Consider the following 21,835-nt stretch of genomic DNA (forward strand, 5'->3'; position numbering starts at 1 on the left):
TCGTTTGTACGAACGGATTAATAGTTTTATTTGTGTTCGCTTTAAAGTATTTAAAAAAAAAAGGATTTGTAAGATTGATGGCTAATTCCATCATCGCTATCTAATACAGAGATTTGAGAGAATTTGATAATATTCATCCTAAAAACCAATTTTATCCCATAAACCCATACCTTAAGATATTTATCTTGAAAAATACATATTGCATGATGAATTCCATTCCAATAAAAAAAAAATTATTCCAACTAAACTGAAAAATTCGTATTAATTTTATTATTAATAATAATAATATGGTAAAATAGTAATAATAATATTAAATAATAATAATAATAATAATGATAATAAAGTTACCTACTTCGGTGTCTTCTTTGTTTTCTCTTGTCAAGATGATAAAATTATTTTTCATAAAATATTTTGATTCAAATTATTAGTACAATTTATTCTTTTAATTATTTATTTAAATTCATTACTTTTTTACAAAACATTAAACTTAGTTTTATTTAGAAGATTTATTAATTCTTTATGAAAAATCGAAATTGAAATTAAAATTACAAAAAAATAAAATTTTTATTTAAATATATTGTATTAATTATTTGTTAAATATATTGTACTAAAATTAGTTATTTTTTAAAATATATTGAATTAATTATTTATTAACTTTTTTAGTAAAACTATTTCATATAATTTTACATTAATTATTTGAATTACTATGATGTTTTTAATTTGCTTGCCCTCTAAATTTTTTGCAATAAATTAAAAAGTTGTTTTAGTTACTCATATTTCTAATTGTCTTAGTTCTTATATCTGGAAACAGTTATGGACCGATTAAGATGTAAAATAAAATAAAAAATATATTTAAATATTTCTTAAACGAATGGTATGTTTTCATGGAAAATTTAAAAAAATTCTTCTTATTTGAAAAACTCTTAACTACAATCTCGATTTTTTAAGCTAACATAATTAAGTATATCTCATAAACAGAAGTTGTATACTTTAACAATGTTCACCTTATTACAAAAGTTGAATTATTCCTAAAGTCTAAATTTGAATGCATAGAAATAAAAGTTTTAAAATATGTGCCTAATTAATTAATGCAAAGTGAAAAAAATTGAAAGAGGATGGTGACTCACTCTGATAGCTATGGCTGACCATATAAATTCAAGAACACAAAACTAAATACATTTTCTTATTATTTATTATAAAGGGAAATTAAAAAAGATAAATAGGAGAAGACTTTTTGGAGTTTGATTTCAATTCATCTCTCAACAACAACTGGACACAGAACAGAAGAAGTATGACCAAGCCGCCTCTGTTGTCAAATCCAACTACTCTCTATTCTCTATAATTCTGAACAAAGATTCTTCCTTTTGCTTCTTCTTTCTTCATTTGAAACAAACCCATCAAAGGGTAATCAAATTGGAAAATGGGGTGTGGCAATTTGTTCTTCACAATTCTGATAACTTTCTCAGTGGCTCTCATAACCTACAATATCATCATCTCAGCCAATGCTCCTCTCAAGCAGGACTTCCCAGGCCCTTCTCGCCCTTCCATTTCGGTGGATCCTCTCATCAAGATGCCACTCCACAGATCCTCCTCCCAAAAAAAGAGGCTTTTTCACACTGCAGTCACTGCTTCTGACTCTGTCTACAACACGTGGCAGTGCAGAGTGATGTACTTTTGGTACAACAAATTCAAGGATGGACCCCAATCTGGGATGGGAGGCTTCACTCGGATCCTTCACTCTGGGAAGCCTGACCAGTTCATGGATGAGATCCCCACCTTTGTTGCTCAGCCTTTACCTGCTGGGATGGATCAGGTTTTGCTTTGCTTCTTGCACAATTATGCTTTCTGGGTTCTGTTGGGTGTTTTTTGCTGTCTTTCTCTGCTGTCACTGTGGATGTTATTTTTCTAAAGTTGAAAAAAATTGAATTTTTTTACATGGGGGGATTCAATTTCTGAATGATTGCAAAATCATATGAATTTTGTGGGAATGGTATAACACTGTCAAAGGTTTTGAACTGTTTTCCGACAACATGGTAATATGCTGACTTTTGTTTTTTTTTTTTTAATTTCTAGTGGTTGGGTTGTGTTTCTCTACCACAATGACTGTGACTATTCAGAACAAAAGAACGAACAAAGAACAGGGACATTTCTAATCCCGTAACTAGCTTTTGAGATTGAGTTAGATTCAAACTCAAATTATAAGATATCATGGTTTATCTCAGTAATTGTTGACGAGTCTAAACTCAAATCATACTGTTTCTGAAACTGGGAAAAATAGCTATTGGAAATGTAATCGTATGTATTCCAGATTATGAAATGCTAGTTCCAATAATAAAAGGGTTTGAATTATTTAAGGACCGAAAACATTAATTTAAGTCGACGAGTGATAAAATTCATTAGTTTATTCCTTATTCTTGTGGATTCTTACACATCTGCATTGTATAACAGGGATACATTGTGCTTAATAGACCATGGGCATTTGTGCAGTGGCTTGAAAAGGCAGATATTAAAGAAGAGTATGAGCTATTTAACTTTAAATTTCTATATTCAAGACTGCAATAATTTCCTGTATTTCTCTCTCTTGGAAATTTGGTTTTGACTTTTGTTAGCACTGTATATCAGTTACATATTGATGGCAGAGCCTGATCATATAATTGTGAAACCTATACCCAACTTAGCCACAGATGGGCTTGGAGCTGCATTCCCTTTCTTCTACATCGAGCCTAAGAAGTATGAAACAGTGCTAAGGAAGTACTTCCCTGTGGAAAAGGGACCAATTACTGATATTGATCCAATTGGGAATTCACCAGTTATTGTTGGGAAGGTATCTGTCAATTAGTTTTCTGTGATAATAATCATCAATACTCTTGATGTGGTGTCATTTTATAAATTTTGTGTGGATGAATGTTAGGAATACCTTAAGAAGATTGCTCCCACTTGGATGAACGTTTCCCTGGCAATGAAAAAGGATCCTGAAACTGATAAAGCTTTTGGATGGGTGCTCGAAATGTAATTTCATTCTTTTCCTTCTCTTATTCATGTTATCCTTTCTTAAAAACTCAGAATAACTTGACCTTTTTATGTTTTTATTTTGTATCGTTGACTTAGGTATGCTTATGCTGTTGCATCTGCTCTTCATGGTGTTCGTAACATATTACACAAGGAATTTATGATTCAGGTTCAATAAGGTTCTTTCTTTCAGTGTTTTATACGACCATTATTCATATGCAAATTATACAAGGATCTTTGATGTATGTAGATGTTGGAAATAATCCAAATGAGTCAAAATCTCACGGTAAATAAAAATGACAAAGTTAATCATTATATAAAATGAAAAATGAAAGACTCAATGTCATATAAATATATATAATGTCTCTCTAATAAACCTCTCTATAACATAACTAATCAGTCCATTACTTGTAGCTTAGAAAAAATAAATAAATTATATGTAAGAACGTCCATTATCGTGCATTGGTGATTAGATGATAGGAGTAGGTCAAGATAAATTTTTTAACAATCATCGATAGGATAAGAAAAATCAAATAAATTAAACCCGTCACTCTTGATAAATTCAATTTAAGCACCTCAATTTCTTCATAAGCAATTGAATACCTAACGGGTTTGGTATTTTTCTTTTGGAAGATCTTAACACGAGCGTTTTATAATTAAAAAGTTATTTTAAAAAGGTTATTAAAAAGCTGATATTTATTTTTATTTTTGTCTATTATTCGTTCTTGAAATTTCATAACTTTTCAATAAAACGCATAATTCATCGAAAGCTCTCTATCCTCAAAATGGCTAATATTTGTTTGTTTATTATGATTTTCAGCCTCCATGGGACAAAGAAATTGGCAAGACATACATAATTCACTATACATATGGTTGCGACTATAACATGAAGGTACTGTGTTGGGATTGAGCTCTACAAATTCTTTTCTGATATGCAATGAAAAATAAAGGGAAAGATTTATAGTTCAATTATCATTCTAAGAAAAGTACATCTTAATTTCTGTTTAATTGTTTACGGTTGTCACTGAATGTGTGTGATGCTAAATATTTTAGGGTGAGCTGACGTATGGAAAGATCGGAGAGTGGAGATTTGATAAAAGATCGTACGATAAAGTTGCCCCTCCGAAAAATCTGACATTGCCACCCCCCGGTGTTCCAGAAAGTGTGGTATGTAATTTCACCTCCCTATGGTTTTACCTATATTTATTTGTTCGCCCTGGCTTTCTTTTGTTTTTTTATTTCGATTACACATCCGCCTCTTTGAAACATTTTCTTTCAGACCTTTTTGAAAAGTTTTCTTTTAGACTTTTGATTATCCGTACAACTTTAACATTCAGCTATAAACCTTAACAGGTGACTCTCGTAAAGATGGTGAACGAAGCTACGTCAAGTATTCCAAATTGGTGGTCGTAGGGGCTATAGATGTTGGAGAATGCAATGTAAACGCCACTGCTTATGTATTTATTTAATTCTTCGAACATAGTTGTGGCTGTGCTTCAAGCCTGGGGAATTGTAATGCGTGCTTTCACAAAATGATTGCCTTCAGCTGCTGCTATACTATTTGTTTTCCACGAAAACTTTCTTCACCATAATTTCATTAATCTGAAGGCGTCTATTGAAGGTGAGAAAAACTAATTTAAGATAAAAAAAAAAAAATTAAGATCACCAACAGAAAGCTTATTTACAAAAAATTAAGGAGCAAAACTCAGCTCCAATTGCACGTGGTCAGTTCATATAGCGCCTGCAATTTTTTGAATAGCAGTAGCATGGAATCTTTCCTTCGTCCTCGTGATTAAAGTGGTAATCATACGTAATCTCTTCACCAGGAAATATATCCCTCTCAGCAAAGAAGACAACCTTGAAAAAACCACAAGCCAATTTTTTCCATTAGCGTGCAGTAAAAAGTGATGAAAGCTGAAACCACACATGTAAAGTTCAAAGCGTTGCTAGGAAGGATCGGGTGCATCTAAACACGCAAACTATCAGAGCATATAAAAAACCATTTAATCCTCAACGTTTATATATTTGCCAACAAATCCAACATTTAAGTAAACCTTTGCTGTAATCACGAATCATGAATGAAACGACTCCGATGTATAATCAAGTGGTGCCACTTTTTCTAAACCATAACCTAATAAATCAAGAAAATTGAATAAAATGTTCGCAATTTACCTTCTTTTCATGCCTTACAGTAATCACTTTTGCCACGCAATTTGGCTGGTCATCAACATAATAAATAAATATTTGTTAGAATGAATTGAAGAACAAATGGAACAGAGCAATTGTTATAACACATCACATCTATTGAAACTTCTAACGGTCGTAATCAAGGATAGACCAAAGAAATATTCATGCGTAAGTATTTAGTTTGCTCAGTGAATTAGTTTTTTATTAAATAATAACCAAATCAAACTACCATTTCGCAGTTTTGTTTACAGCAATTTTTACGAATCTTGTCATTTACAAATTGTTCATTTTTTACAAAACAAAAATTATAAAACATTTCTCCATAACATTGTTAAACATTATTGTATGAAAAATTGTGAAATAGACATACAAAATCTGTTTGTATGATTATTTTTATATTTATAATTTTAGCTTTAGCTTCCTCTAATATTTATAAATAAATTAGATAATATACTTAACAATTACAATACAAATGTATTACCTTGTTTTAATAAATATAAATATTTTATAACTAAAATTCAATCAGTCCATAATCAACCTTAAAGAGACTTTCTCTTAGATATTTATTAGTTTTTTAATTAACTCTAAATTTATAATATTTTACTTAAATGCAATAAACGATTTTATATAATTTTATTCTTGATTTTTTATCCTAAACCACTCCGTTTAGTTTAGGAAAAAATAAATCCAGAAAATATCAGTTATGATCAACATCTGATTTTACGAATTTTGGGTCGGTTCAATTTTGAACAACTTTCATTCCAGGATTATGGAGTTGAAATTAAATACAGCATGCACTGGATAAAGACTGATTAGAAAAAGGTTCTTGTTTGTACAAGCACGGTAGCATTTTTGGACAAAATCATCAACACTAAGCGTTCTTAACATTCATTTTTTAGGACACTACCCGAAACAATTTTATGACAAGTATTGAGTCTTTATAAGCTAACAACCATATGCGTAGACGAAGGCATTAATGAATGCACACTAAAATCGAAAAAACTAAAAACGAGATGAACAATAAACAAAGAGTCAAACTTGAAGTAAACATACCAGGCACGAGTGGTTAACAAACCGAGCAATCCCCCCTTTCCTTGTGGCATCAATAATATGCTCTTTGTCTATCCTGAAGAAATAGCAGGCACTCTTGTACTGAAGTTTCTTTCCAGATTGATAATCTTTCTCCCTTTTATCAGCCACACGCAATCCCACAATTTCACCAACATATTCAACCACCTAGAGAAGCATAAGAAATGCTTAATATTTGCAATCACAGTGTAGAGGCATATGAACACTTGTAAACCAGTATCATACCACTTCACCCCGGGAAATGAATCGAGAAGTGTAAAGACCAAGTGCGTGTATACGGGATTTGTACACAACAAGGTGTTTCCATCCCTTTGCTTGTTTGTACCGAGCGTATTCCTTCTGCATACAGCAGGAAGTAAGAAAGTCAGGACAAGAGGCTGAAGCTTACAATAAAAATTAGAAACTCTATTTAAAAAAATGCATGTTTCCGTAGGCATAAAGCTTATGATCTGCTAAAGTAAGATGCCCAAGATATGTGGATCTGGAATTTTTGTTAGGAAAACTAAAAACATTATCTTGACTTGAACAATGTGTTGAAAATGACAATGAAACATTAGATTAATATTAACTGAGATATATTAATGTTACAATGTATGGATATGATTATGAAACCTAAAGTATTAACCCTTAACCCTTATACTAATCATAATACTGACTAAATAAGAGACAAATTAACATGAGGAAATATAGTAACTGAAATCGAGAGAAATCACCAGTAAAGAGAGACATGAATCTAAAGGATCAAGATACTCTAGGATAGGATAAGATAGGATGCAATATTTTCCATAATACTAAGAAAAAGAGTCATATATTAGTTACACATCTCAAGAAAATATTTAATCTAAAATATTAATCAGCTACGGACTAGTAGACAAAATTTAAAATTCATTTCAACAAAACAAATGTATATCCATCCATATTGGAGGATATGTAACACAACCAATACATACTCGACAATCATGCTCCATATCCAAATCGGGGAATTTTATGAGTCCCTGAGAACATAATTTCTGCCCATTGATGTGAATCCAAGCATTAAGCTGCTCCTCAGGAACAAGGCATCCACCTTGGCAGTGATTATCCTGAAAACCATCACATCTTCTTCCCTTGTAACCCTACAATAATCCAGAATAAGACATTTAATATCATTACATGTCAGTATTCGAAAAACCTCTGCCCTGAAAATGGTTCCCCACATCACCCGAGAGGAGATAAAGTCCCAAAAATGCTATGAATGAAGAAAATACCTCTACCCTGGCACAGGTGAATTCCTTTTCTTCTTGATTTCCCATTTCATCAATAGGATCATACATTGACAGATATCTAGGTTCAATAGCATGAAGGATGCATCTTCCATAAAATCCAATCTTTTCATCATCAATACCTTCAGTCTCACTTTGCAACAGGTTCTGTAAAGTTGAGAAGCAATTGTCATGGGAGTTATGGCACATTAATAGATGCAACACTCAATTTGCATTATCAAATATTTATTGACAACAAAATTCATAAAATATGTTTAAAATCAATGAAACACTCATAGTTGATGATGAAATTCTTGATAACTCATCTTAGGTACCAAACTCAAGAAAAAGAAAGTGCATACCACAGCAATGTCCAGTTGTCATGTTTACACCAATCATATTAAAATAACCTACATTTGCAAAGCACTTGCAAAGCACTTGCCAAACCAGGAAGATTTAACATATGTTCATCATGATAGTTAAAATTGTAAGTCAACATGTAGAATCATGCAATTACATTTTCTTCACGGGAGCAATTCTGATTGAAACTCCAAACATGTTTTGATGAGATAAATAGAGCCCAGGTCATGCAGTTGTAATACTAATACAAATCCAAGTTCTCAAATAGCAAGGGACAATCCTAATATACTGTAGCAGTCCCACCCAGCCTAAAAGTCAACTAAGCTTTAAGCATGTCGTAAGTTATAAACCCGAAATAGAAATGAAATGACCTATTTCGTCAAAGAACTCAGACAAATAGTACTCGTGAAAAACCTTGGCAACATCCATTGGCATATCTAGTGATAGGGAAGAATAGATCTCAATTTTTTCATAAGCTTTGGTACGAGACATTTTTCCTAAGAGCAGATATTATTAGACAGCGGACCTTGTAAATAAAAATTATAGTTGCTGAAATAGTTTAACTAAAGTATGAGCAGAAAGTTTTATGATGTAAGTTCCCACTTATCAAAAAGAAAAAGTACCTTTTGATGAGCACACCAAGGATGAAACTTGACAGAGCAACCAGCCACCCTGCACTCTATACAAGAACCACCCCATCGATGGCAAATGGAACAAACCTGTGAAACATAGTTTAGCGAAAGAAGAGCAAATGCTAAATGCCACAAAATGGTGTTAAGAAACAGTTGTAAAATACGTTTGACCTTACATAAAGTCAGAGCAAGTTGCGGACATAATATATTTCTTCATTTTCACAGTCAAACACTACAACTTTTACAATTCTATTGCATTCATTCTACAAACTACTAAAGCTCACATATAAGGCCCAACAATCAATGCGCAGCTTACCCAAATAACCCAGAACATGAAAATAAATAGCACAGCACAAATTAGTGAAATAACCCTGAAAATAGAACAAATTGTGAAATTATTGGGTTAACTGCCTGTACTGTAACAAGACAAACAAAGGAGGAAATGAAGAGTGATTATCTATATGATAAACAGCTTATACTCTGTTTTTCATTATATTTGTGTCCTTGTTTGCAATAATAAGATACAACAAAAATAAAATAGAAAACCTACACGTTATACCATGTAAACAGACTATACTGTATTCACACAAAATTACTAATAATGGTAAAAGGGTCAGAACCCATGGAAAAGAATAATAGCTTGTTTTACTTCAGAAATCATTGTTCAACCAGCTGAGCAATATAAAACTCCTGTTAGGTACTCACCACATCTGCCCTGGGACGTGAAACACCAGCTACATCAAAAGCACTCATGGTGTCAACATTCGGGCATCTTGTTCCAGGAGTCCAAAGACCACAAACCATATGAATCCATTGTTTAACAGTTGGATCAAGAACTCCTGCAGTAACGCTGTTGTGTACCTTAAAATTAGAAAGACTGGTGAGGGTATGCTGCATATGATTTGTAGATATTTGAACTTTCATCAGATCTGTTGATGTATCACGGATTTTTGTCTTTAAAACACTTTCTTGACCAAACTTTGAGGATGGGAATGCATATATTTCCTTTCCAAAAAATTCATATGAAGTTGTATGCTTAGGCATGCCATCTTTCTCAACATTCCACACTTTTAAGAGGCTCTTGACAATCGCATGATTCACTGTTGCTCGAGTCATGGCTCCACCTCCATAACCACATAGGACACATGCCTTGATATTAGAACCACGCAAAACAAAAAGCATGGAAAGAAGTGTTAGATTAATTTTCAAATGAAGAACTTATTATAGAAGACTATACATACGCAGCAGCAGAGGAATCACAAATAGTAATGGAAAAATCATTCAATAGATGAATAACTTTATCTTGGGGTATGAATAGAGGCAAAGAATAAAAAAGATTTGAAGGATGAATGGCTTCATGTATTAGAAAGGAAAGCACAAAAAACAAGACTCATATATAAGGATTGAGAAATCAAATAGAAAATAAAAAATGCATATTGGATATACAATATTTTTTGAGTTGGTCCGGCATGGTCTGCAACACCAGCGACTTCTTTTGGGTAATGTGGAAACACCATAGCAAGCTTGGTGCACCTGGCAGACAAGATAAAGGAGATATATTAAAATCTTGTTTCATACAAAAAATATGAACCATTCAACAATTCAGTATTACTAACTATAAAAATAAACATACTCGAATTAGGCATTGACAACATTCCAACAAACAGTTGATTTCATCATTGCTTGAGCTTCGGCACACACAGCAGAAGGTATCTGACTTTATGGTAGATATGTTTAGGTGACCTTGACTAGAGCTGCAAGAACACAATTGCAATGAGAAACACAGTAAGAATAACAATATGGAAAGAAAACACTGGCATTTAAATGGATTACATCTAAAACAGAATATGTAAATAGGACAGTTTTATTTGCTTACTTTCTACTTTTTGGGCTACAAAAACCAGTCTCTCTGTCTTGAGAACAATCCATCATATCCGTCACTTTGGTTTCTAACATGCATTTAAAGACTTTGTGAGACATTTCTCAGGAAAATAATTCTCTACAAATACGTGTAAATAAGAACCATGTTTCAAATGAAGACATACATGTGTAAATAAAAATTCATACTGTTAATAAATATTGTAGTATGGGGGACGTACTTGGATAAATTTCAACCCTAAATTTAATAAACCATCATTCATAAGTTGTTGCTACTAGACTCCTGATGAAATCACACTACTCAAGTAACAGTTTTGCAGAATATGAACAGTCAATAAAACCAAGCATTAGCCAACATCTATCAAGATCAGCTTGTAGATCATCATAGGATGTGGCACTCCAATCACGAAAGAAAGCCAGCATTTAAGTCAAGGAGTAAATAATAAACCAATTAATAGACTACTCCAAACATGAATATGTTAATAATCCACACCTCATCATTCTAGATTCTGTTTAATTTATTGCTATAACAATTATATAGAATAACAATCACATAGCTCTGCTCAAATTCACCTTTAGCAGTAAGCTCATTAATGCTGCGGTGTTTCCGAATGTCCTTGTTCTTCACCTTCAATCGAACGTTTTCTGTATTTCCAACCCTAACACCCTGCTTAGCTTTAGCTTTAGCATCTTGCGTGCCACCTCTCTCCAAGTCTTCCAGGGACATATCAACATTTGCTTCATTATAAATTATTGTATTTTGTGTTTCAATGTGTTCCTTAATTTTTAAACCACGGTTCCCACAGCAGGACCCACTATCTGTTCCAATGCTCAATTTCTTCCATTGCTTTTTTGATGTTAGTCTAGGTTTTCCATTTGTGTGGCTCAAACACCCTTTGGAAGACTTAAGGACCTTCTTGAGGGAGACAATTTTTGCAGGCTTTTGCACCTCTTTAGCCAAATGTTCTTTACAAATTTCACCATGTTTTCCACATACTACTGGCCTTGTTCTATGATCATTTCCCTTCCTGCATAAGAATGGCCTCAACTTACCATTTTCAGGTTCCTCATTGGATGGTTCTTGTATATGAAACTGCTCAAAATCAGAAGTGAGATTCTTTCTCAATCTCTTTGTTCCAGAAAATACAGGCAGTGAGTGAAACTCAGCATCAGAATCTGATAGAGACTCATAGGAAACTTTATGAACGAGATTCTTGCTCAGACGATTCTTACATGAAACAAATTTGGATGCAAATGCGGACTGTATTTGTGTGTTACAAGACTGAACAAAGGAAGACTTGTTAAATGATTTCTGCAGGCTAGGCCGAGAATGCATTTGCATTTCTCTTGACAAACTAGAAGAGGAATTAAAAATCTCAGCATCTTTATTATTCTTATTGTGCAACAAGGAAGGGAATTCAGAAGATAATGAAGCATCTAGAATCTTCACCATATTTCTCTTTCGCTTTCTTCCATTGATGCCCCTCTTGACTTTTTGAGATTGATTGGTTTTACAATTAGCAGAAAGCACAAAATGATTTTGATTCCTTTCTTTCTTCCATATCAAGGAATCTAACAGTTTAAGATCATCAAGTAGATCACAACTTGATTCATCGTTCAACACTCTCAAACAACCATTTTTCAAATAATTCCCCGAGATCAAGCCTAGAGACTCACCGGTTCTTTCACTTTCAACCAAATCTGACATGGAGCCTTGATCAATACCTGACCCTTCATCAACTTCGAACTTGCTGACAACGCCAGTGTCTATAGCTTCATCAGTACAGTAATCAATTTTGTTCACCATCACAGATGCCTGAGTAATAACAGGAGCAGAGCATCCAGAAGAAACATTAGAATTTTCTTTTTCCTCTGACAGGTCTCCCATATCAGTGGTTATTTTGTAGCGTTTTGTGGAAATGTTTCCAAGTTGAAAACCATATCGTGCTTCCTTATCCAAACCATTGAATGTTTGATCTAAAGATGTTGCATCACAAACTGCTTTCCTGACCTTACTGGGCACATCTCTCCATTGAGGAGCATGAAAGCCAATTATGGTAGAGTCTTGGCCAAGTATCTTCTCACCTTGCTCAAAGTGGATATTTCCGGTTTTCGAAGTATTCAGATTTCTACACAAATCTGAAGGCATCTTCAAAGAAGTTTCACCACTGACATCAGCATGTTGTTGCCCTAGGTTCTTACGAAGGGGTTCAATCCCTGAGGAAAAGTTGCTTCGGCAACAGTTTATCAGAGCAGGACAAGGATACTTGCCTTCCAAACATATATTTGGCATTTGCTCAGAGTATTTTTCACATGCACTAGAACTGATATTGTCGTTGTTTATATCAAGGCTGCAAGATCAAAATTGGAGGAGAGAAAAAGCAACAAAAATAGTTAGAGGTGTCACTTACACTGGACGGAAAAGTTTGCAGATATTAGTAAATGGAACCCAATTTTCTGATCTGACAAGATGGAATTAGAAAAATGAATAATGTTTATCAATCAAATACCCAATTGACATGCATAAAAACAAAGCCAGGCAGGCATTTTTTTCAACATTTTCTGGTTTAAGGTGTTTATCCCAGCATAAACAAAAACTACAATACCTATTCTTGCAACATATCATGTGTTCAAGTTCCATCACTCACTCTTCTGACAATGGATGATTTGTCCTATACATCTCTATCAACATGTTAGGAAGCATTTCTACCTCCACTCACATTTAAGATGCCAAACTTATATAGTCAGCTTTCTCTAGAGAAATTTGAAGATCAATTTACACAATCTTGAGGCTTTGACTAAATAAAGTTGCTTGTGAAGAAATTACATGAAAAAGAATAAGAGTTGCAGTTTCATCCACAAATGTCAACAAAATAACGGGTACAGTAGTCACTGCTACAGAATAATGTTGGGAGACTGATTTATCCCCGAAGCCTTAAGTATTATACCAGGTTAGCAAATATATGGAATGGCCTCTATACATAAGATAAATATCCATCGTACGTAACTAATAATCAACAATCATAATCTTGAGACTCAATCACCCACCAATCTAAGGGACAATAAACAAGTCAACAAAAACAAGAGTCTGATCTGAGGTGTTCTGGTGACCTGATTGTGACTAAGAAGATGCTGTGTATAAACTAACTGCAATCAATAATCAGCAGAGAAAAAAAAAGACAAAACAGGACGAAGAGGGTGTGTTTCACATAAAAAAGAAACAAAGAATGGAAGGATGCAAGAAATTACACAGAAGAAAGGGTGAACCTGCAGGACAATGCAACATGTCAGGAATAAGGAGAAGACTAACCCAATGTAAAGGAGGCCAAATAAAACTAGTTGGAATTTTCAGAAAGAGTGTAACTTGTTCCAATGCAAATTTTAATGTTTAGATGGAAAAACAACCTATAGGTCCAAACTTACATTCTAAGACCCCAACACATTGAAGTACACAAATAAATTAAGCACCTATTTAATTAGTTTCTACCACACAAGCTTATTTCATAACTTTGATCATAAAAAATTATAAGCCCATTTCATTCGTAAGCTTCACCATGAACTTTAACTTACAGAAATCATAACCTATTTCAAAACCCCAAACACACAAGTTCTCCAAATGCGCCCCTGGTATCTTCTTCTACACCCTTCTAGAGTCAGAGAAAACAACAACCCATAGCCTAGATATATTTATACAATCAAGGGAAAATCACTCCTTATAATGCCATTAGAATAGGCTGCAAACTGAATATGCTGGCTGATTTTAAAATCAAAGCTACAAAAGATAATTTTCCAGCCGTGCAACACAGATATCCTTATGACATTTAACATCATAGTTGTCTGCAATTACCTTAAAGAAGTCTCTTCATTTTGAAGATCGTAAGAATGTTTACATTGTGATTCCTTTTCTTTAGAATGTAAAGGTGTTGATGACAGGTCAGACAAATGATAATATCCGTTCATACCTGTAAGGACAATCACAATTAAATGCACAAGCTACAAAACTAAACTAACATTAAATTTCACAATCAATGGAAGGCTATCTCTTAAACCACCTTTAAAAGTCATGGGAAAATTAAAAAAGCATTATGCTTGCCTGTGAGGGAAGGCAACTTCTCTAAGCCAACAGTATTCTCATGATTCCCAAATATCCACCTATTTTGAGGCAATTTCAATGTTGCACAAGAGGTTCCCTGTTCAGATGTTGAAGCCTCACAAGTATAATGCGGAACTTTCAAAATACTGCTGGATCCCCCTTGCTTCTGATTCATATTAAAATGCAATGCATGATATTGCTTAGATAACTCTGGTATCTGTGTCACAGCAAGCGACCTCGTGTTTTCATCAACAAAATAAGCATCCCTATTAATGGCCTGCTGCTGTGGCAAAGTCGGAGTCTGATTTGACACAGAAACTGAAACATGACAGGGAGGGCCTTTCAAAACCTCTTTAAATGGAATGGAGGTCTGAGGATTCATCACATAATTTTCTAGCCCAAGAGAAGACGTATTGAATGAACCATGCAAAATATTTGCCCGCACCAATGTATCTGATGGCAAGCTAGATTCAAAATTTGGTTCATACATCTTTTCGTTAACTGAGATACAACTATCATAACCACCAACAGATCTCATCATGGAGCTTGGATATTTCATTAACTGACCAATTCCAAATCCTGGATTTTTTTTGCCACCAGAATCTTTGGCAAAGCTCACCCCTATATTATTTTCCAAATATTTATTGGTCCCTACGACAGATTTATTTGATTGCCTTCCTGTGAGACCATAATCAGAATACAGTTTCTTAGGCATGTTAGGGCTGTCATCAGCCCACAAATTTTCACTAGCTTGTGTCTTTCTTCCAGGTACATCGACTTGCAAAAATGGTGAAAATGATAGACCCTTGGCCACATTTTGTGTTTCTGATCTAGCTTTAGCAGAAGCTTTGCTCACAGCTGACATATAGTTCTTGGGTTTAAGCTGAGGCAATTCTTCAACCAATTTGAATGAAGCAGCAGAATAGCTAAAATTATTCTGTAATCCCTCCTCCCTGCTGAGGTCTGCATCTAATGTACAATGTACATTGTTAAGAGGTTTCTTCAAAATGAAACAAAAGGACAATATACTGAATAAATAATATAAATAATAGATACAATATAACACTCAAGCAATAAGCTAAAACAAAACATTGATTCAACGCACTATTAATCATCTGCTTCTGAGGTTGCAATTTTGGTGTACTGGCAAGGGCATTAAGCTGCAGTGGTTCTACAAATGATGGAAGTGGGTTTCCTGTCTGAGGTGGTTGACCAAGCCTAAGGTCAACATTAAATGAAGCCGCATCTCTGCCTACAAGACCATTTACTCTTTTTTTTACGCAATCATGGTCTTTCAAAAGGTTTGTTGGTGTTTGCAAAGGTGAGTGGACCGTTGACAAACTTACTTTCCTTTTCAGAGAATCCAAGAAAGGAGGTATAGGGTGACAACCATCATCCAGTTGAGTTCCACCAAAATTTGGTACAGTTGTGTACATAGCCAGATTAGATTCCATTAACTGGCTTTTCAACAAATCAACAAAGCTGTTTTGTGAAATACCAGTAAAACCTTTGAGTGGAATGTTGCAACCATCCTGGATTGTTGTTGCTTGTTTTCTGGACAATGTACCAACAAATAAATTTTTGTCCATATGAGCATTATTTGGAAACATGACATAGTCAGAAGACTTTCCAGACCTTGACATGACTGCAGATGAACTCAAAATATGAGACAAATTAGTCTTGGACATATCAAACACGGATGCATTGGATTTCATCGGACTGCCTGTTGTTGATAATACTTCTGGCCAGTCCCATCCATTCTCATTCCCCAGAGACCTAATCTAAAGCACCATAAAAGTATCACCATCCAGTGTTCTCGTTGCTTCAAACATGCAAATAAGAAATTCAATTCTTAATGCCAACAACAAAAGGAGAGGTAAAATGAATGCACAGATTTCTCAAATTTGCACAAAGTTTAAAATATGGTTCTCTTCTAATAAGTTAACTAGAGTTTACACAAATAAGTGTCACTGTCTACAGCAATACTACAATGCCCTAATGAATGAATAACCTTCACGAATGAATATAACTATGACTAGGATAAACAAACATAAGATTAGTATACATGTTTGGGTTGTCTAGTAACTAAAGTGTAATATCTAGAGTTATCGAGGTTACTTTGTAGTTGCTATTTTACACCATGCAACAACATACTTACAAAAACAGGACTGGCTGACTGAATAAGAAATAGAATTCATGGTTTGGTGGTATGATCGTAAATCTGATGGGAAATTTAAGAAGTCATTAGTCAGCAAACATGTAGAAGAACTTGTTAGTGACAATTTATATAAATGTATAAGATTTAATAGTTTGTAGCATAGGAGAAGTTTAGCTTAATGATTTCCTTTGTTGCCTGTCGATGTTAGACAATGTGCATATGGCAACCAATGTCATAAAGGCAATTTAATTTGTACAGTCCAACAATTTAAATCACTTTCCTAACTCTTAAAGTCCTCCCAATATTAGAGGGAAGACAAAAGTAATAAGCAGGAAAATTAGTTTGCTTATCACCCTCTCCTTTCCCTCCAAATTTTTAAACCAAATTAGGATAAAACAATTTCCTACCTCCTCTCTGTTCCCTCCAGCCCAACACACTAAACAACAAACATTATGTGTACTAGAAATATTCCAATAGAAAGTTGAAAACTACAAGCAACTGAATAAAATATTACGGACCAGAACATGACATCCTCAAATCCTGAATAAACTTGAAGAGTGGAAAAGAAATCTATGATTCCATGCTCAGTGGAAAAACATAAAGGAAAGCATCAACACTTAGAACAAGAAGTTGATAAATTCCTAAATAGTAAGCAAAAGATAAAGTAGAAACACCCATCTCCAAAACACAAGAGCATACATTATATATCAAGAAACGTCAACAAAAAAAATTGCATGAGAGCTACGTNTTACCCCAAACTTCAAGAAGTAAAGCTTCCGCCACTGTGAAATGGTCTCCCCACTCTCCATACAAACAGCATCCCCTGGGTCACCACCATGTAAACCCGAGTGCTACAATATCAGAGAAGACAAACCAGTAAGCATTAATTGTGCATAAAAATGTGAAATTAACTGCTCAAGAAAGGTGTGGCTAAACATTGTTATAGAGTAGAACCAGTTTTGACGGGATTCACCTCACAAAACTTAAGAACAGACATGTGGGAACAATGGCATGAGCACACAACACCAAGAAGCCCTGTATGGCTAAGAAGAAGATGGCCACCTTTAAATTGAAATTGTAAATGTGAGCTATCTATTCATTTACCAAGTATCTTATTCAATAGGACACTATAAGCTTCTAGCACTCACTTTTTCCCATGCAGAACACACGAGGACACCCACTCATATAAGGAGTTGCATACTTAGGTGAGCCCCATTCTGAAGCAATATTTGGTATAGTGTGAATATCTGAGCAGCAAATATTTAGACCAAATGCAGGGTATGTACCTCGGCACTGACCTGGAAAAGAAAAAGATTCTGCCGCTTTTGTACCACCAGGAACTGTGTGCTGAGTAGCAGTATTGCTGCCCCAAATATTATGGAAGACAAAATTACTACTATTATTCAAACCAACCATTGCTCTAGAAGAAATCTCAGGAAAATTATTCACCCAACTTTGCAGGTTACAGTTAATCAAATTTTCTGTTATCAACCCCACTCCGGATGTCCGGAAGGTTCCACTTTCTATAGAACCAACAACAGGATTCCCAATAGCATCAGTAGAATCACCAGATGACATGCCAAGCTTGCGTTCAGACATATTCTGAAAATCATACCGTAACGAGGATGGAGAACCATAAGGTAGAACCATAAAAGAATTTCCAGCATCTGTTTGGCCTGACCCAGGGGTGGTTGAGAGGGGAAAGCTTGGGTAAACAGGGCCTTGCTTCCCTCCAACAAATTGTGATCTTAAACCATGTGCTAATTGTGGATAAAGATAACTTGCATCCATCTCCTATTTAAAAGAACATGATAAAACAGATCTATGAAAATAGCAAGAGAACTAATAAAAACACAGTGATCTTAAAAGAAACAGAAAACAATTCTAAAAGACAGTATTATTAATGATGTAGTACATGCAAAGTTGGAGACTATAATGCATAGATACAACATGGGACCCCGATGCAGCTTAGATGCAGGAATATTGTTAAAACATCAAATAACCATAATACAAAATATAAAGAATTAAATTAACATAATACATAAGACTTAAACCAAAAGATAATCACTGTTTTAAAAGTGAGCAAGGGCGCATTAGCTGTGGTACACATGATAAAATGTTTCAACTTCTCCAGTTATTGCATTTGTAGTATTTCCATTTATAATGCTATAAAAGTTCAAAAAGAAAAAGCAGAAAAAAATGTAAAATGCATTTACGATTCAAAGTATCCAACATAGGCAAGCCGCTATTTTAAGTGTTCATACTCATTTGGTTGCAAATGAAGATGAGCGTGCTATTCCCAAAGATGAATACTACGAAAACTTTCCCATCATGCTCAAACGAATTTTGAAGCTACTAGACAGCAGGTGCCTCCACAGAAAACAAATTATGATCACAGGCAAGGCCACATAAATAATTTATACTAGGGCACTAAAGGAGCAGTAATGAGATCCAAAACAAACCAAATTATAAAAATCATTTTTGTAAGTTGAATGACAACCTATCCACTCAAAGGCCTCCCAACCCGAAAATTACTTACTAAATGCAAACCTTTTCTACTCAGCAGTTCATCACCAATGTCAGAAATTTCCAAAACTAGACTGAATATTATTTCTTAATTGTCAGTAAAGACCTTGTTAAGAAAAAAAAGATTAAGGACATCAGGGGTCCTAATATCCATGTTATTTCCCGTTATATTTATTTTTTAATTTAAAATCAGAAAACTTGCAGATCCCGAGTAGATGCATTATATCCAAAGAAAAACAAGCTTTCCCAGTTTCCTATGAATGTTCTTCGACGATAAAATCTACAATTTTAGTGTATCTAATCAAACTACTGTAATATCTAAACTAAAATTTCGTTATAAGACACAGCAAATAGTATCACTAATACACGCCACGTCACCAGATACTAATTCAAGAAGTGTATACGTGCAAACACAGACGCTTTTCAAGTATATTCGATTCCCACTATTGGAATTTTGTTACAAACTCAAAACATCAATAAATATGAGACAGAAATAATTCCGCCCTGCAAATGTTGACACAATACATTATTCCTTTAAATAGAATTGGTTCCTATAAAAAAATAAATTGAAACGTAGTGACTACTAGTATTAGTACTGTAATATCTCAACGAAAACTTCATTAAAAGAGACAGCAAATAACGTATCGCTATAACACAACCACATTAGCAATTATTAGTTCAAGGAGTGAGCATAATGCAAACATAGACTATTTCCAAGTAGACTCCATTTCCACTCTAGGAATTTCGTAAAGAACTCGAAACCTAAATAAACACGAAACAAAAACCTTTCACTATGCGAATCACGTGACACAATTCATAATTACTTTAAATAGCATTGTTTCGTATGAATATATATATATATATATATATATATATATATATATAGTATACTAATGACAGACCGACAAAATTACGGAGACTTTACATGGTCATCACGGTTGAACAATAATAAAGTACATTGCATTGCATCGAAAAAACAAAGCAATTTATCAGGCTACACATACGAACATTCACGAAACGTACGTTCGTCATCGCATTACTGCATGTTTGGTTTATCATCCAACACAACTCGACGCGAGTTTTTCTTCTAAGCAATGCATGGTAGATTTCACGTTCTTTATGTGGAAATTGGCATGAAAATGCGTAATTCACACGGAATCAAACAGAACTTAACTGTAACAACCGAAACGCACAGGTAATCACAGTAAGCGAAAGAAATAGCTCAGACAAAAAAACAGGGCAGAGTCAGGTTACCGGCTCCAACGCCGGTACGGAGGAAACCGCCGCAGACATCGACGGCTGAAACGGCGAATCACAATTCTTCTGCCACGCGCCCTCCATCTCTCAAAATCCCAAACATTCCACGAAACCACTGGAGAGTCGCGATGATAATCACAGCGGAAACAGCGTTAACTGAGAAAGAGAACAAGGAAGTGGAGACAATGCGCAGAGTGAGAAGTGGGAACCCTAAAGCGAAAGGAAGTGGTGGAGTTGTATTGAGCGCAGTGGGAACAGCACCGAGGAGGGTGTGGATAAAAGCGGGGTGCAGGTGATGGTGGTGGAGCAATCCGAGGCTGACAGAAACTGACACGAAAGGTTATGTTCGGGGATTTTGGAGCGTTGATCTATCTTTTGTTCGAGGGAAGAGATATCGGAGGCCGTTGATTATGAATACAGCTGGTTTGGTCAGTTTGGAAAAGTGAATGGGCTGTGTGGTCAAGTTGTGTGAGCAGGTTTCAAGGGGCATCGTTGCGCTGACACATTGACACGTGTCTTCGTAATAATTTCTCTTGGGTGGTTGTCCCTGTTTATAAGTTCCGCAGTATAAAATTAGTAGATTACTAATATGATAATTGGGAACGTTATTAGTGGACGGATGACACACGTCATTATTTATTTGACATATATTATAAAAATAAATAATTAATATTTATACTTTTTAAAAAAAATAAAAAAGTAATAGTATTAAATTAATATAAAAATTTATATATGTCAAAAAGTATATTTTTTTGAAATTATATCTAATATATACAAAACTTGATTTGGACCATTTAAATTCGCGTACTTCTAAAGAATTTACACACAGAGATAATTCACATGAAATGTTTAACCGTTCTCATTCATTGTTTAGAAATGTCATTAAAAGGGCATTTAGTGTTTTGAAAAAAAAGATTTTTCATCATTATTAGTGGAATTGAACCTTATTATGGTTTGGATGCAAGACAGACATTGTATTAGTTTATTACATCCCACACAACTTCCTTCGAGGCGTGGACAATGACGACTCATTAGTTGATCACGAATTGAATGAAAGGGAAGATTAAAATATGTATGCTTAAGTTCGTGAAGAAGATCATAGGCTTGGTTGTGGTATTAGGGATGTTATAACATAAGAGATGTGGTGAGATTATCAAAACTCGCAAATTTTGTATTTGATTATGTTGTTTGACTATATAATTTGTAATGATAATGTTGGAAAAGAATGACTTAGTTTCAACACCAAGAGGGGGTGAATTGGTGAGGTTTAAAAATCAGAGTCTTTTTCAAATCTTTTTTGCAAAGTGTAAACCTTTCAAAAGTTTCTTGAATCTGAATGAAAAAGATAAATTAAATGCAGGTGAAAATAGTTGACTATGCAGAAAATAAAGTCGACTTAAAAATA

The 21,835-nt window shown here is 34.3% G+C and overlaps 2 protein-coding genes across 6 annotated transcripts; one reads left to right on the forward strand and one right to left on the reverse strand.

Annotated features, from left to right (window-relative positions):
• The first annotated feature begins 1,236 nt into the window (after positions 1–1,236).
• LOC106764635 (hydroxyproline O-arabinosyltransferase 1) lies at positions 1,237–4,586 on the forward strand. The gene is made up of 8 exons (XM_014648936.2): positions 1,237–1,813; positions 2,449–2,516; positions 2,623–2,824; positions 2,912–3,009; positions 3,109–3,178; positions 3,830–3,901; positions 4,063–4,176; positions 4,363–4,586. Exons 1-8 carry the CDS (start codon positions 1,421–1,423, stop codon positions 4,420–4,422), a joined length of 1,077 nt encoding a protein of 358 aa, XP_014504422.1. The 5' UTR covers positions 1,237–1,420; the 3' UTR covers positions 4,423–4,586.
• On the reverse strand, positions 4,435–20,904 carry LOC106764634. Of its 5 annotated transcripts, none has more exons than XM_014648932.2 (20): positions 20,428–20,900; positions 17,946–18,441; positions 17,796–17,864; positions 17,621–17,709; positions 17,400–17,498; positions 15,595–16,270; positions 14,490–15,458; positions 14,244–14,358; positions 10,970–12,747; positions 10,395–10,467; positions 10,152–10,272; positions 9,965–10,051; positions 9,224–9,667; positions 8,510–8,605; positions 7,533–7,694; positions 7,236–7,400; positions 6,511–6,624; positions 6,250–6,432; positions 5,182–5,226; positions 4,435–4,866 (listed from the first exon to the last, which is right to left on the reverse strand). In XM_014648932.2, exons 1-20 carry the CDS (start codon positions 20,512–20,514, stop codon positions 4,735–4,737), a joined length of 6,000 nt encoding a protein of 1,999 aa, XP_014504418.1. In that variant the 5' UTR covers positions 20,515–20,900; the 3' UTR covers positions 4,435–4,734. The 5 variants fall into 5 exon arrangements, with proteins under 5 accessions (XP_014504418.1, XP_014504419.1, XP_022638189.1 ...); XM_014648933.2 differs by having other exon boundaries at positions 15,595–16,043; positions 16,125–16,270; positions 17,796–18,441; XM_022782468.1 differs by adding an exon at positions 20,197–20,346 and having other exon boundaries at positions 17,796–18,441; positions 20,428–20,536.
• Between the last annotated feature and the right edge of the window lie 931 nt (positions 20,905–21,835).

This window comes from Vigna radiata, chromosome 6, assembly GCF_000741045.1.
Source record: "Vigna radiata var. radiata cultivar VC1973A chromosome 6, Vradiata_ver6, whole genome shotgun sequence".
In the NCBI taxonomy this organism is placed as follows: domain Eukaryota; kingdom Viridiplantae; phylum Streptophyta; class Magnoliopsida; order Fabales; family Fabaceae; genus Vigna; species Vigna radiata.